Consider the following 16971-nt stretch of genomic DNA (forward strand, 5'->3'; position numbering starts at 1 on the left):
ACTCAAAAGATAGTACGGCATTATAATAATAATTTAGCTTGATGAGTTGACTTTTCAGTTTGAAGCGTTGTTTTACGTTTACTTGCTTCATTTTATTTTTATTAAGATGTTGATAGACAAAACGTGAAACATTTCGATTTTGTCATGTAGCAAACAACTAAATCGCGTGCGACCTGCAAAATATAGCAATGTTCACAAAAAAATTAAACACGGAAAGAGCTCTCATTACATTTTACACGAACACATTGCTTTAATCGAACTTAAAAGCTAATTGCAGTCGTGAGATATTTCTATTTGTAATAAACCTGGATATCTTTTTGTCTTCTTGGGCCCAGTTGTTCGAAGGGTGGATAACGCTATATATCCGCCGGATAAATCGCTATCCAGTGGATAAATGCTAACAAAAGAAACTACGCTATCCACTGGATAGTGATTTATCCGGTGAATAACGTTATCCACCCTTCGAACAACTGGGCCCTGAGGATTATCTTTTCGATATTTGAAGAAAAAACATGTTTTTACCAAGTTGTTAGCCTTTGCTAAAACGTGTTGACATTGTGATTACGTGCGTTCTTCTGATTGGATAGTAGCACCAAGATGTTGATAGGAAAACGAGGAGGAAACGAAACAAAAACACTTTCGAAGTAGCAAACGTGATACTTTTACTTTTGATGCAAACGTATGTAACAGGATACTCTTGCTTTTCCCTTAAACCGTTGTGAAGCCTGAAAGTCGAATTAATTAATTTGCGGTTTTACTGGCGCCACGACGTCTACAAGAATCCTACCGCATTAACAAGCTCACGACGTAAGGCTTAGATGCAAAATTTCCAAACACGTCCCTGTTATATTTACTTTTGTTGGTTTGAATTTCAGTTAAACGTTGATACTTTTACCCTGTAGAAACGTATGTGGCATGATACTAAAAAGTATGTAATATAATACTTTTTGACGAAAACGTGTGTAACTTAACGCAGATTTTGCAAACAGGGCGTGGTAGTTGTTTTGCTGTCAATAATAAAACTAATTTTAACAGTTGTTGTCGATTAATTCAAGAAATTTTTTTTGCCAGATTTTGAGATGCCGAAGGTCACCCTTTTTTTCAGAAAAAGGCGTTGCCATTTCACCTAGGAAAAGCCTTTCACATGAACCGCCGTCTAATTGCCTAAGTCTAATTTATTTAATTTGCGTATTTATCTTGGCGCCAAAGAGTCTACAAAATCTTTTCGCAGAAAGACACACGCGATGTTCGTGAGAGTTCCAGTGTATAACGTTGTCTAACCTGCACATGTTTTTAGCACAAAGTACTTTGTTCCAGAAAGAAAAGTAACACGTGCACAAGGAGAGCATAGCGTTTTCTGAAACAAATACATAACTTTGTGCTCTTCATATAAAAGCAACATAGATATATTCTTCCCGTTTATCAAGGACACGCGGTCAGGTGCTCACCACCCCCTACTCCTTTCACAGAACGTACTGATTTAATCAGCGCATAAGTGGTTTAGGGGCTTAGAAGACGACAGCACGCTCCATAGGCCCTTATCGATTGTGCATAATTTTGGCATAATTTGGAAAAACAAGCATAATTTTTGATGATTGATAATGATGATGATGATGATGATGATGATGATGATGATGATGATGATGTAAACATTTTATTCTTATCTTTAACACAGTAATGGCCTTAACCCCTGATCAAGTTTTGGAAAAAGTTGGCAGCTTTGGTCGTTACCAACTACTGTTGCTACTCTTTGCTAACGTTATTGGCTGGTGCTGGTATGGCTGGCCAGCACTGCTTAACACGTTCATCGCTGCTGAACCAGGCTGGCGCTGCGTCCAGAATGGTAACAACAGCGAATGCAAAGTGAATGAAACCATATACGTTGGGGATGACAGATTTTATGACAGGTGTGAAATTTCGAGGGATGCTTGGGAGTTTGCTGACGACTTCACATCAGCTGTCACAGAGGTAACTGCCACAACTCTTACCTATTATTGTTGTACTTCCCTAGCTGACTCGAAAGGAAAACAACCACAAAATTGATGTAAGGATGATTAGGATTGATCTTTAATTTCACTACTTTTTTTGAAAGTCGGAAGATAAAGTAAATTAATACAAAATCGATTAGTTGATGATGATAATTATTATTATTATTATTATTATTATTATTATTATTATTATTATTATTATTATTATTATTATTATTATTATTATTATAAAAGACAAACGTTTCACTCGTTCCAATTGCAATGTATTCTGATTTTCTTACAGTTTGACTTGGTGTGTGACAAGGAACTGTACGGTACTATCTCGTCCTCCTTGGTCTATCTTGGCTCGCTGATCGGAAGCATCGTTATGAGCACTTTATCAGACAAACTGGGCAGGAAAAAAATCACATTTGGTGCTGGTTTTATAGTTTCCATTTTTAGTCTGCTGACCGCTTTCCCGAAAGTTTACTGGCTCTTTGCTGTCTTCCGTTTTTTCGTTGGGTTTGGTTTTGGTATGTATAAATATTTGTCCACTGAGGAAAATATAAATTAACAAAAAAGACGTAAGAATAGATTAAAGGAACCGTGTAACGGATTTTAGCCAAACTTAGGCATAGGAAATGACCTTAAAACAGTGAAGGAATATTTAATTAACACACCAAATGCAAAAGAAGGTACGGATGGCCAAAAGTGTCGAAGAGTGAAACGGATTGCGATATGGCTCTTTAAAATATGGTCCGGCGGAACAGTTTTCAAAGTTAATCTTGTCTGCTTGTAACTTTAATTTATGACGCCTGGGAGACACATTTGGCTGCAATGAAGCTATGGTTTTGTCATTTAGTATCAAAGAATTAATTTCTTTGCAAAAATTTAGTTTCATAGCGAATATTTGGCAAAATTTAATAACATAAGATTAACTTAGCCGTGACAGGAGCCTGGCCGTGACAAAGTCCCTTTAAGAATACTAAGCAAGTGACAAATGCGCACGAGTCATTACCCCTTTACATCAAAACAAAATATAATGTCGCTAACGCTCGCTTACTTTGAGAAATTAGATGAAATTGAAATCCGTGTTGTGGCCCTTTCCAGTAGTTGAAAGACGTTTGCAGTGTTTAATTCTGGCGACCTGGAATTTTTTAAAACTATTGAAATATAGGATGGTGGATTTGCAATATATTTCAGACGTCATGTTTTTGCAATGTGACGTCATATTTGAGATGAGACTGTTATCGGAATGAACAAGTTAGTGTTTGATATGCCATACAAGTTCCACCAGTAAATTCGTCTGGAAATATAGGGTTGGATAAGCTTTCTGGCCTACAAAAAAACTTTGTAAATGTAAAAGACAAAATATTAATTCCTGTATTTTTATTTTAATAGGAGGAACAGGAATTACAATGTTCGTATTAGCCCTCGAGTTCGTGGGCATTAAGCACAGAAGCATGATGGGGACATCTGTGTGGTTTTCTTTTACTCTGGCTTCTATGGCCTTAGCAGGGATTGCTTATCTTTGCACAGACTGGAGGATACTGTGCATAGTGACTGCGGCATCAGCAATCCCACTCCTGATTGGCTACTGGTATGCAGTATAGTAATAACTCCTTGATAGTGTAGTGTAAAAGAATAAATAATTTTGAGGTATTTAAATTAAAGAAAAAAACAAGAAAAAAATGCAAAAAAGTTAATAGTGCTAAGGCTATTCCGGGCAGCCAGGCGTGCTCAATTCATGCGTGGTACACAAAAATTCGATGCTGTGCGAACCTCAAGACAATAGAAAATCCCCGCAGAGCACAAAATTGTCCAAAACTATGACATTGCCCCAATGTTTACTTCATTTTTGCGTTTATCATAGACCACCTTAGAAGTTTTCAATGAACATGAAATTCAAGGATTGTGTAGTGCATTCATCAATTGAAGCCCTGCCAAATTTTTAAAAATGTGAAAAAATGTAAATGTTGTTTATAGTGGTCATGCACTTAGCTTCGAGATAGTTAGTTTGCAGGCATGCCACTGAAACAGAGGAAACAAATATTTTAAATGAACATAACAAGGTCAAAAAATCCCAACTGGCAGGAGGCAGACCAGTTGGCTATATACAAAGCGTAACCGAGGATTTGAACTCGGGACAACCAAGACACAAATCCAGCTAGTGGCAAAGGCAGGTCTTGAACCGGGGACCTCGGGATTACAGCACCAGCGCCCTAAACCACTCGGCCACGCTTGTCCCCAACTTTGAATAAATTTTAAAAAAATCTACGAATTTTGAAAAAACGCTGTTTTCGTAAAAGTAGTCTTAGAAATTGTGAAAAAGCTCAACATTGAGTTTCAAACTAATTCATATATTTTCATGTTTTTCGAAATCGCGCAAGTCTACTTGCTTTAGAGCTAGAACAAGTTTGACGTAATTGTCACTTGATATTCATTCCGATCTCCAAAAATCTGATATCATATCGAGCTTTTAGTCTACATGTAATGGATGCGTTATATTGGATATGTAATTGAAATCAAGCTGTTTAGGTTTGGGAGGTTCAAAATTGGAAGATGCTCCTAAAAGTTACTGGGACAAGCCATATTAAAGGGACGGTGTCACGGATAACAATCAAAACCCGCGAGTAAGAACCTAACATTTAAGAACCTTTTAGGCTAAAATTTGTAAATCAGACCCTATTTTTATAAAAACCTATTTAGCCTCAAATTTTGAAACAGGTTCTTAATTTCCACAATCGATTAAAAATGTTTACTTTTGGGAAATACTTTTGGACAAATCATTACTGTGCATGTAAATAATGTCATTGAGGCCTTATGTGCCACGAGGCACAAAGAAGCTAGGTAACAGGTAACAGGTAAATAATGTCATATTCTAAATAATTAGTGAGCTTCATTTTTTACATAAGCACTTATGTGGTATGCAAATTTATACAAGGGATAGGCTGAATACCACTGAAAGTTCTATTAGCATCAATGTAAATATATTTACTTCAGAAAGTAAGACCCTATTAAGAACCTGAATAGCCTAAAGTTGTGTTAACTACCATTTTTATAAGAGCCTGTTTAGGCTAACCTGGAAAAAAATTAGGTTCTTACTCGCGGCGTTTTACTGTATAGCTAAAATTAGGCATGGGAAAATATGACCATCAATTCGTTGAAATATAAAAATAGCCAGGTGAATAACCATTTAAAACCGTAAAGGAACATTTCAGTAACACACCAAATACAAAAGAAGGCACGGATGGCCAAAAGTGACGAAGATTGAAACGGATTGCGATATGGATTTTTGAAATATTGTTGGGATAAACGTTTCCAAAGTTAATCTTGTTTGCTTGTAATGCATCAGTCAATTGAAACCCCGGCCCCCCGACCCCCGGGACTTAGCGGGGATTTAACGCGTCCAAAGCCGGGATTTAACGCACTTTTAACGGCGCGTTGGCCCCGGTGGCCGGTGGATTTAACAAAATGTCGGTAGACCGGGGCCGTGGATCGGTGATTTAACAGCACGCGATCACCTGAAGCGGGGACGACAGCTGGGGTTTAACATCAAGGACTGTATTTTTTCCTCAAAATGTTCGTTCCTTCTTATGGAATCTGCCACCTTTGTACACTATCGTCTCGAAGAAAGTAGTTTCTGTTTGTGAGATTTCAGTCGTGAATTATATCGTAGGGTGAAAGTTGTTTGCCTTTTGAAACTGAAAATAACTTTTCTATTTTGTCTCTTCTTATGTCCCACATTGAAAAGACGTCGTCAATGAATCGTTTCCAAAGGATAGGTTTATTGCTACTTTTTCTGAACATATCGTTTTCTATTTTGGCCATGAAGATGTTAGCAGAAGCTACGGCGATTTTCGTGCCATGGCTGTTGGATGGGTTTGAAGATTATCTTTTCCACTGAATTGGAACAAGTTTTCTTGAAAGATCAGACTCGGAGCATCTTCGTCTCAAAAAACCTGTTAGGTACAGGAGAGTTTATGAGACAGAGAAGGCTTTTTTAGGCTGTTTAAGGTGGCCCGCGGCTAATTCCGGGAGCGAAGGTGCTATTTTTTAAATCGAATTTTGGGGATGAAACCGTAACCGATTTCTTTGATTTTTGGTAGTCGTAATAACAAATGTTTAAATTTTATAAATCTTTACCTTTTAAAGCCCAAAATATAAACAATCGCGAGAAATAAGCGCTTTATGGAAAACCTTTTTTTCGAAAATATGCGAATATTTTCAAAACGCGAAGATAGATTTTTTTCTAATTAAGGTCAATTACTTTAAGTAAGCCTAGGTTTCATGTGAGCAAGTTTCAACTAAATCGGCTGGGTAGAAATTGCTGCACAGTTGACTGTTTATTTTTCGCATAAAAATATTGTAATTGGATATTTTCGCCAGCTATTGCAACAATGCTTAATTAATGCTAAGATCACTTCTGTCATTTGAAAGCTCAATACCTCCTAAAAAGTTGCTGAAAAATCTGAAACGATCGGATATTCTCCGCAAAAGTTATAATCAAATGAAGCATAAGTGGTTTACGGTGCGAAAATTGCAAATTAGAAAAATTCAATCTTTTTCGAATTAAAAAAAATCGACCGATTTTTTTTCTTTTAATTTTTAGTATGCAAAAATCCAACATATAAGCAAACGCCCTCATCTAGTTTCGAGCGTGAAGACTCGATGAAACTCGTCAAATTTGGCTCTTCAAGATAGCTGCCTCTCGTCCTTCAATTTAAAGCGCTTTGGAAACCCCTCAACTAACAGTAAATTATTCAAACATGCCGCATTCTCAAGATTATTTAGCACCTGGAAATGAACGCCCGTTTATTTCAAGGTGCTAAAAAATCTTGGGAATGCGGCAAGTTTGAATAATATACTGGAACACAAGGGTTTCCAAAGCGCTTCAAAATGGAAGACGAGAGGTAGCCATCTTCACGTACTAAATTCGGCGAGTTGCATCCAGACTACACAAACGAAACTAAATAAGGCCGTTTGTGTACATGCTGGATTTTCTCATACTTAAAAATAAAAAATAAAAAATCGGTAGTTTTTTTGTAGTTCGAAAAACAATGAATATTTTAAAAAATACACTTTACGCACCGTAAACATCTTCTGTTTTATTTGCTTATAACTTTTACTAGGAGTTTCCGATCTTTTCAAAATTTTCAGCATTGTTTTAGCTGGTATTAAGCTTTCAAATAATCAATGCAATCAAAACATTACACAAGCGTTGTTGTAACAACTGGCAAAAATACACAAGCATAATATTTTTAAGCTAAAATCTAACAGTCAACTGTGCAGCAATTTCTACCCAGCCGATTTCGTTGAAACTTGCTCAAATGAATTCTTGGATAATTTGAACGTATTGACAGCAATAAGAAAAAAATCTATGTTCGCGTTTAGAAAATATTCGCGTTTTATTAAAAAAATAGGTTAATTTAAAAGTGCTTATATTTCGTGTTCACTGTTTTTGTTTGTTCCAAATTTTAAAGCTTTATCAAATTTAAACATTTGTTTTTTCGACTACCAAAAATCAGAGAAATCGGTTAAGGTTTCCATGCCCAAAATTCGATTTAAAAAATAGCACCTTCGCTCCCGGAATTAGCCGCGGGCCACCTTAAGCAGTGCAATCTTCTCAATAAAATTATTAAAGTCTGTCGCACAAAGCTTGTTTCTTTGCTACCGGCTGAAGTTAACTGTTGATAAAAGCTGAAATACGTTCTTCCGACAGGTGTGTTCATAATAGCTAATTACGGGTTTGAAATTTGGCAAACTTGTGACTGACTACGAAAACTGACGAATTTCTTATAAATATTTTTCTCAAAGTAAAAGGCTATTTGTGGAAACAGGTTTCTTTCCTATCTTATAACTATATATGAAGAACAATAAATGAAAGAAATAGATTTTTCAACTTCCGCAACGAAAGAAATCAAGATTTTTGCCTGGTTTTTGCTGAAAGTCTTCCTTGAGTTGGTTCCTTATTTGGTTCGTATTCCCCCGCTATGCGGGGCTTTTAACAGACGTCTTGGCCCCTATGGCGGGGTAAAAAGCCGGGTTTTAAGAGGCTCCGACTGAGAATATGAAGAATCGTTGGACAGGCTGGGGAAATCGAAAATCTTGAAACTCTGCCTGAATAACACCTTTGGGGAACTACGTTCGAAAATATTATTCTCATCTTCTAGGAATTTATGGTTTTCGAGAAATTAAGAAAAAACGAAAATAACGGTTTTAGCTCATTAAATATGCAAAAAATATGCGTAAAAATGGCAAAGTTCTCGATATTCCTATAAGAGCAATTTTCAATGCTTTGAATCGAAATAAACTTAAAATAATAGCTTGACCTTTCTTCTACCAGGCAACATAAACTTTCAATTTTTTCCGGCTATTTTGAGGTTTCCTTCGCCTTTTAAAATATTGCTTTATCAAGCACTTCGGGAAAGGGCATAAATTGAGAAACTTTGGAGGCCGAAAAAAAACCTTGATATGTCCGATATCGAGTCAAACTAAACACTGTGCAAAAGCTCGATGTCTCTTCTGTTATAATATTAAATAAAAAATCTGGGTACTCAAGATTCACACAAATGAGAAACGAAAGTTTACGACCTCCTCGTGTCTAATTTGCATAAAGCTAATTTTTGAATTCGTCCTCCGCTAAGTGATCTGGTCCGCTAAATTCAAATTTGGGAGCTATGATTTGCACAAAGAAAGTAATTTTAAACTTTATTTGATTTTGTTGACGTCTTATGACTATCAACAGGTTATATAGACGCGAAGAAAGAAGAGAAAACAGTAAAATTATCGAATGAGCTCATTGCGTGACCTGCGTCACGGTATGAATTTTCTTGTCAATAATTGAATTAAAAAAATCGGAGGAAGATTTGTTTGTTAGGACTCTTACATTTCAAATTTAAGATTAAAGATTAAGATAATAATATCGTTCACTTACCTGAAATTAGGAATGATTTGTATATTTTATTTACTCGCATAACTTACGTCAAAAATATAAATCGTGTAGTTATTATTAATTTGGAAGTTTACTTTTTACGAACATAAACGTAAATAATTATTAAAACTATGATGGAAATATATCGCTGTTAGATCCGTTCAGTTGTAATTAATGGAAATAAAATACGAAAAGTTTCTCATCTTGTTTTAAAACAACTATATAAAAGGTTTCGATCGTGCAAAATCCATTCATTCATTCAGATGTACATCACAAAATTAGATTAAAGAGACCGAACATGTACACAGCTACAGGACCCGGCGCCAGGACATTTATAACACAAAGCACGAAACTATTCGGCTGAAATTTAAAAATAGAATGACCCTTTACAGTTGTGCCTCTCTTGTTGGTGGGGATTGTTCCAAGCCCAGAAAATCCAGAATTTGTCCAGTTTGTCACAAAATTTAAATTTTGCGTGTGATTTTTCCATCGCCTGTGCTCATTAAAATCAAGCGTCCGGGCACGATTTCAAAACAAGTGAAATCTTGGGTTGTAGAATGTGTGTTAAGTTAAAGCATAGTTAGTAGAACAGTCAATAAAAACTAATACTCTGCCTTTGAAGGCGCATTTAATACTTGTGATAAAAGTTTACTTATTTGCTTGGAACTTGAAACCCGAGACGTCGCGAAACCGCAAAACTTTGATTAGCCTGCGGTATTGTTGGGCTTTTTTAAAAGTGCCCAACAGCAAGCGCTTGTACTGAAGGCTAGTAGGGTAAGGTCAACTGTCATTTTATAACTTAAAACCAGTATTAAATTTACAATATTAAAGAAAGTGTTTTAACTTAAAAGTCTAGGAAATACTAGTAATCATGTAGGCTATTATTCATTAAATTTTTACTTGGAAGATGCTACTGTGGGCTTAAACTCAAATTAAATGATGTGCATCTGAATAAATGAATGAATGGTTTTTGCACGATCGTAACCTTTTATATAGTTGTTTTAAAACAAGATGAGAAAATTTTCGTATTTTATTTCCATTATAAATGACAACTGAACGGAAACTAACAGCGATATATGTTCATAATATTTATGTACGTTTATGTTTATAACTGAAGTCAACTTCCAAATTAATAATACTACGCAAGTTACGGCTTTGACGTGAGTTACCCGCCAGAGTAAATAAAAGGTACAAATCATTCCCAATTTCAGGTAAGTGAATGATATTATTATCTCATTCTTTAATCTTAAATTTGAAATGCAACTGAGTCCTAACAAACAAATCAAATTCAATTGTTGACAAGAAAATTTATAACGTGACGCAGGTCACGCAATGAGCTCAGTCGATGATTTTACTGTTTTTTCTTCTTTCTTCGCGTTTATATAACCTGTTGATAGGCATAAGTCGTCAACAAAATCAAATAAAGTTTAAACTTGCTTTCTTTGTGCAAATCATAGCTCCCACATTTAAATTTAGCGGACCAGATCACTTAGCGGAGGACGAATTCAAAAATTAGCTTTATGCAAATTAGACACGAGGAGGTCGTAAACTTTCGTTTCTCATTTGTGTGAATCTTGAGTACCCAGATTTTTTATTTAATATTATAACAGAAGAGACATCGAGCTTTTGCACAGTGTTTAGTTTGACTCGATATCGGACATATCAAGGTGCTTTTTCGGCCTCCAAAGTTTCTCAATTTTTGCCCTTTCCCGAAGTGCTTGATAAAGCAATATTTTAAAAGGCGAAGGAAACCTCAAAATAGCCGGAAAAAATTAAAAATGTATGTTGCCTGAAAGAAGAAAGGTCAAGCTATTATTCTAAGTTTATTTCGATTCAGAGCATTGAAAATTGCTCTTATAGGAATATCGAGAACTTTGCCATTTTTACGCATATTTTTTGCATATTTAATGAGCTAAAACCGTTATTTTCGTTTTTTCTTAATTTCTCGAAAACCATAAATTCCTAGAAGATGAGAATAATATTTTCGAACATAGTTCCCCAAAGGTGTTATTCAGGCAAAGTTTCAAGATTTTCGATTTCCCCAGCCTGTCCAACGATTCTTCATATTCTCAGTCGGAGCCTCTTAACACTTGGTAAATGTTAAATTCCCCGGTAAGTCCCGGGGGTCGGGGGGCCGGGGTTTCAATTGACTGAAGCATAACTTTAAATTATAACAGCCGGGAGACACATTTGGTTACAATGAAGCTTTGGTTTTGTCATTTTTATCCACAGAAGTAGTTTCTTTGCAAACATACTTTTTTAAAATATTTATTTTGTTAGGTGTCCTTATTAGCAGTGGGGGTTCCCACTTTGAGATCATGATGTAATAGACACAATAATAAACTAATTATTTTAATTATAAATGTTCATCATAGCGAGTATTTTGGCAAAACTTAATAAAATAAACTTAACTCAGCCGTGACACAGTCCCTTTACGAAGTCTAGCGTTCAATGTAATTTGTTGATTTTATTTCAAGTTTCACTCCAGAGTCCCTTCGCTGGTTGATACTGAAAGACAAGACCGACGAAGCTTCAAAACTCTGCAAGAACATTGCGCGTGTCAACCGCAAGCAAGTATCTGAGGAAGACTTACACTTCGCTAGCGTAGAAGTAGCCCAAAGAATGGGCGACCTTCGGGATTTGTTTGGGTCTGGAAGATATGCTAAAAAGACGCTTATAATGTGGTATTGCTGGTAAGAAACCTTATCCATGTTGCGAACGTAAAATTGGCCATTACGTCGTTGGTGGATACAGCTTATTCGAGAAAGGTGGTCAGAAAATACATAAAAGTGCACGCGGCAAGACCGAAATGTGGTATGGTAAGAAGTAGAGAGCTACTGCACGGGCTTTACGCGCAAAAATACAAACTTTTACATTTCCTCTTGACCAATGCAATATGCAAAATTCAAGTGAAAAACAGACCACATTTTGGTCTTGTCGCGTGCACTTTTGCGCTTTTTCCCCGACAACCTTTCTCGAATTAGCTGTATTATAGAGAATTTATCTGTTTATTATGCCCAACGCGGGCTGCTTGTTTTCGCAGCGATGACACCACTTTCAGATACTTCCGGTTTACATTTTTTTGTAGCGTAACAATCCATTCCTTGCTTTTCCTATCCTTGAAAGTAATAGATATTTGAGTAAACCACAGCTAGCACTTTTCATCTTTTCTTTCCGAGGCAAGTTTTATTTTCGCGATGTTTATTCCAAAAAAAATTGTAACGTAGCTTGAGCAGTCGATTAAAAGTTTGCTTCGATGGAACCTCTAGGGGGGATCATTGGATGCCGAAGGGCATCGTTTTTCGAATCTGCCGTTGATATGGTTGTATGAACAAAAACTGAAGCCTCTCATTTTTTAAACAGAACAAAAATATGATTACTGTGAGTACCCATTAATTAATCCTAACGACAAACCCAAGTTCCTTAACTTTAAGCTGTTCTTAGTATAGGAATCTTTTCTTCTAGGTTTACGAATGGATTGATGTATTACGGTGTCTACTTCAGCATACCGTATATTGGTGGCAATATGTACCTGAACTTCTTTCTTGCCAGTGTCATAGACCTTCCAGCAATCCCAGCAGGCATTTGGATTTACAACAGGTCAGTCGCACCGGTTTTTTTACCATTTGTTTCACTTTATAATGATTTCATTGGGCATTTTGGCGTATTTTGCGGGCTTATATAAATAATAAAGTGGGCTAAAATACATTTTTACCCGCTGCCGTGGACCAATCAGAAACAAGAAAATAACGAAGCCAGCCAATCAGAACTGAAAACCATTCAACTGTTCGCGCCGTTTTCATGCTAGCTGGCAACACTTCAAGCTCCGTTTAATTTGAGCTGAGGCTCTTCCATCTGCAACTGCAAACTGTTCTTGGGCTTAATAACGACACAATAGCTAAAAAATGGGAAAGCAAAGTCTCAGTCTTCTCAGCAAGATACAAAGGAACTACATAAACTCGAAGGAATAATCCAGGCGGCAAAGTGAATGTAAGTTTGTCTTCGTTAAGCGAACCTCGCTGACTTTAGTCATTATGCCAAACTGCCAGTTCAGTTACCAGTTCAATTAGTTTTAACCTTCTAAATGACAACTATTTCTTTGATGTCGATAGAATCCCGTAATTCCTTTTCGAGCAAAGATTGTTTTGAGTATTTTTTTTGAAACACCTGGCTTTCTTTCAGAAATAAACGCCGACTCGCAACGGTAGTATTCAAGATATCGCTTGCTGTTTTTACTTCCTTTTCTAAATGCCCTCTGAAATTATTGTTATAATGGCAATAGTGTCGATATTCTTGGGTGTAAATATGTTTTTGACCCTTCTCTGAGCCCGTTTTAGCCCTAGCCTGTGCCTCGGGTTGAATATGACCTCGCATCATGTGACTCCAAATTCGAGCAATGATTGGATAACTGTTTGTTTTGATCTGCGGATCAAAACATTTTCAAAAGTGGACATTCGTCTGGACTGTTATAATAAGTCGGGCCAGATATATATTTACGCCCAAAAACATCGGCCCTATTACTATCACAATAACTTCATAGGGCATGTTTTGTTATATTAAGGTTTGGTCGCAAGAAAGGTGTCTTCATTCCCATGCTGTTAGCCGCTGCTGGTGCTGCTGGCTCAGCTATTTTAACAACCTATGGCAATCCGGATAATGGTGAGTTCTGATGGAATTCAAAATTTGTTTGTGTTTCTGTGTGTCACAGAAGACAATAATTTGCCCTCTCTTTGTTATGGAATTCATTTTTAGGAATTCTTTCCTTTACTATAAAATGAAATATACCCTTTACCGCTACGTACAGACTACATACTCATAAATGTCACTCTTGAGTTGTCGGAGGGGAAGGAAACATTAAATATACTACCCCCTCTCTCTCCGCCCCACCTCTCTTTCTCTTTTTTACCTTCCCTCCCATCGGTTCAGAGTGATATATGTTTGTGAAGACGCATTAACAGCAAAAGGGGTTGATTGCGGAGGATGTAGGGAGAAGGAGGAGGAGGAGGAGGAGGAGGAGGAGGAGGAGGAGGAGGAGGAGGAGGAAGGAGGAGGAGGAGGAGGAGGAGGAGGAGGAGGAAGAGGAAGAGGAGGAGGAGGAGGAAGAGGAGGAGGAGGAGGAGGAGGAGGTGGAGGAGGAGGAGGAGGAGGAGGAGATTGGAGGTTGCGTGATGCCTCTCGAGTAAACTAATATTAGCTTCTTTTCGTTCACTTTTAGACGGATACCTTGCCGGCCAGATCATATTAGCCATGATTTGGGCCAAGTTTTGGATCACGGTATCATATGACGGCATATTTCTTTATGCAGCAGAACTCTTTTCAACGGTTGTCAGGTAATGCATTCAATAATATTTAACCTTTGGGCCTACAAGCATATTGATATCCCCACAAATATAATATATAATGCGCGGTGAAATAATTTTGCACTGAGTAGAAGGCACTTAGCTTACTCTACAAGGTGACATACCTTATTATGGCATCCCTTATTACAGGAAATTAACGCTTTGGGTCGGACCATTATTTTCCTGGAGGGATTATAAATTTTCCTCTGTATTTTTTTTTTAATTTGTGCAGCTCTACAAAATTGTTTTGTCGAACGACGCCTTCCTGCAAACAAGACAAGCAATTTTTCCCATCTTTTTTTCTACGTGCTGACACACAAATAAGGTTCGCTTTTTGCTGCCCTCAATCATTATTTAATTTAATATTTTACGGTGGTGACCAACGAATTGGAAAAAGAGAAATCAACAAAGCGGATCGAAATCCGCCAATCACTGCCCACGAACGTTTTCGTTTTCTGAGACGAACACCACGATGATTGGCGGTGGTGAAAGGCGAAACCATTGCTTGAATTTGAAATGTCCAGTCCTAGGCCTACTCTGGGCCCCAAAGTCGCCGTAACTTTGGGCGACTTAAGGCGATTTTGGGCGATTTTAGCTTATTTTGTCCAAAATAACGGACGATTTTGGGCGATTTAAGTCGATTTTGGGCGACCTTAGGCGATTTTGGGCGACTTTAGGCGACTTTGAGCGATTTTGAGCGACTTTAGGCAATTTTAGGTGACCGACCTAAGTACAGTTGTGGTAAAGCATTGTTACAGAAAATATCTATACTATCTATAAAACAACTTAGAGCGACTTAGGGTGACTTTAGGCGACTTTAGGCGACTTTGAGTCCTTGTGTTTTTGAAAAGCGCAATAATTTAAACTATTTTTGGAAGATAATTTCAAAAGAGCTAAAACCAATTTTATGTTAGGCATATGAGCTCCCAGTAATAACTAGTTGTTTCTTTATAAATCGCTCAACATTTTAACTCCTGGTAGCTAGTGACGCAAATAAAAAGCATACAGCAGGCAATACGCAAAGGGAGTAGCAGGCTTTTCTACTATTCAGCAGTAGTGGAGTCCTGATATGATCCTCTAATTTATTTCAGAGTTCTGTCATTTTTAATTATAGTCCTTTAGAACTTACAGAATTTGTTTCCTCGAATATCTTATCATTGTATTTTTGCACAATTTGTAAACAGTTGCCTTCAATTTACCTTAAAATCCCATATAAACCTCAATATCATAATTTGCTAATTGAAAAGTTCGATTTAATTTTAAAATAGTCTTACAATTAATAGATAGCCTGTTTATGGCAAAACTATTTGAACTTTTTGTTCCTTTAGGAACGTTGCCATGGGGACATCGGCCAGTGCTTCCTATATTGGCCAGTTTGCTACACCTTACGTAATCTTTCTGGTGAGTTTTTCTTTTTTGTCAGTTAGTTTGTTTGTAATTTGACACTTACTAACTCTATTTACTGTTATGATTGGTTAACAGGCAATGGTATATGAGCTCGTTTACCATTGACCACAAATATGCCAGCCGATTTGCGTTAACGAGAAAAGTTTTTGTCTTATCTTATCTTATCTTATCTTATCTTATCTTAATCTTATCTCATCTCATCTCATCTCATCTCATCTCATCTCATCTCATCTCATCTCATCTCATCTCATCTCATCTCATCTCATCTCATCTCATCTCATCTCATCTCATCTCATCTCATCTCATCTCATCTCATCTCATCTCATCTCATCTCATCTCATCTCATCTCATCTCATCTCATCTCATCTCATCTCATCTCATCTCATCTCATCTCATCCCATCTCATCTCATCTTATCTTATCTTATCTTATCTTATCTTATCTTCAATGATTGATTGATTGACTGATTGATTAATTGATTGATTCCTTCCTTCCTTCCTTCCTTCCTTCCTTCCTTCCTTCCTTCCTTCCTTCCTTCCTTCCTTCCTTCCTTCCTTCCTTCCTTCCTTCGTTTGTTCATTCATTCATGCAAAACATCGTCGCCGTCTAACGTCACTAACTGCACAAACTGATCTGTGTTCTTTTTCAGGCACGTGTTCACCCGATCTTACCGTACGGAATCATGGCAGTTACTGTCTTAGTGGCCGGGCTACTTTGTGTGATTCTGCCGGAAACTCGATACCAGCCAACATTGGAGACGTTGGAAGGGCAACAAGAAGAAGCATGGGATACTAAGTTTTAGCTATAGCGTATAAACGAAGTTTTAGCCTCCTTAATTTTACAAAACCTGCTAAAAGTAACCGAAAGAAATTCTCGAAAATGAACAGTAAGTTAGTTTGAACGTTTCTTTTTTATAGAAAGAACAATGCATCACAGAATAAGTGTATTTTAACAGATTGCCCTTTGCAAGTGCAATTATTGATTACGGATCCTGTTTATGAATATCTCGGGCATTTTCGGTATCAGTCGCCGTACTTCGTGCACACACTTTTTATAAATGCATATCGATGCGCGGAACCTGTGCCCCGCGACCACAATGATTTTAATTTTTTATACATGTTTTACCACTTATGCGCAATCAGCCTCCTCTGCAGGCAACTCCCTTTGTTACGAAAGAGACTGGGATCGATGGAAGAAAGAGTGGGACCGAGAAAAAGAGCTAAAAAGGACAAGGGGGAGGGGGACGGAGGAAAGCGCGCCCCTCATTTTTTCCCGGACTCCCTTGGCCCCAGTCTTCCTCTCTACTAGTTCCAGTTTCTCTCTCC

The 16971-nt window shown here is 37.2% G+C and overlaps 1 protein-coding gene across 1 annotated transcript; it reads left to right on the forward strand.

Annotated features, from left to right (window-relative positions):
- The first annotated feature begins 1677 nt into the window (after window positions 1-1677).
- Window positions 1678-16523, forward strand: LOC144652569 (organic cation transporter protein-like). Its single transcript, XM_078512625.1, has 9 exons — window positions 1678-1968; window positions 2272-2500; window positions 3369-3567; window positions 11379-11594; window positions 12367-12501; window positions 13463-13560; window positions 14117-14231; window positions 15569-15641; window positions 16296-16523. Exons 1-9 carry the CDS (start codon window positions 1678-1680, stop codon window positions 16446-16448), a joined length of 1509 nt encoding a protein of 502 aa, XP_078368751.1. The 3' UTR covers window positions 16449-16523.
- The last annotated feature ends 448 nt before the right edge of the window (window positions 16524-16971 follow it).

The sequence above is a fragment of the Oculina patagonica genome, chromosome 4 (assembly GCF_052425735.1).
Source record: "Oculina patagonica isolate OP01 chromosome 4, crgOcupat, whole genome shotgun sequence".
NCBI classification, from domain to species: Eukaryota; Metazoa; Cnidaria; class Anthozoa; order Scleractinia; family Oculinidae; genus Oculina; species Oculina patagonica.

Bases quoted from the DNA above. Each gene is read 5' to 3' on its own strand.
- LOC144652569 (XM_078512625.1), top strand. From the start codon at position 1,678: ATGGCCTTAACCCCTGATCAAGTTTTGGAAAAAGTTGGCAGCTTTGGT. The intron at 12,502-13,462 runs GTCAGTCGCACC...TGTTATATTAAG, and splicing joins GGCATTTGGATTTACAACAG to GTTTGGTCGCAAGAAAGGTG. The intron at 14,232-15,568 runs GTAATGCATTCA...TTGTTCCTTTAG, and splicing joins CTCTTTTCAACGGTTGTCAG to GAACGTTGCCATGGGGACAT.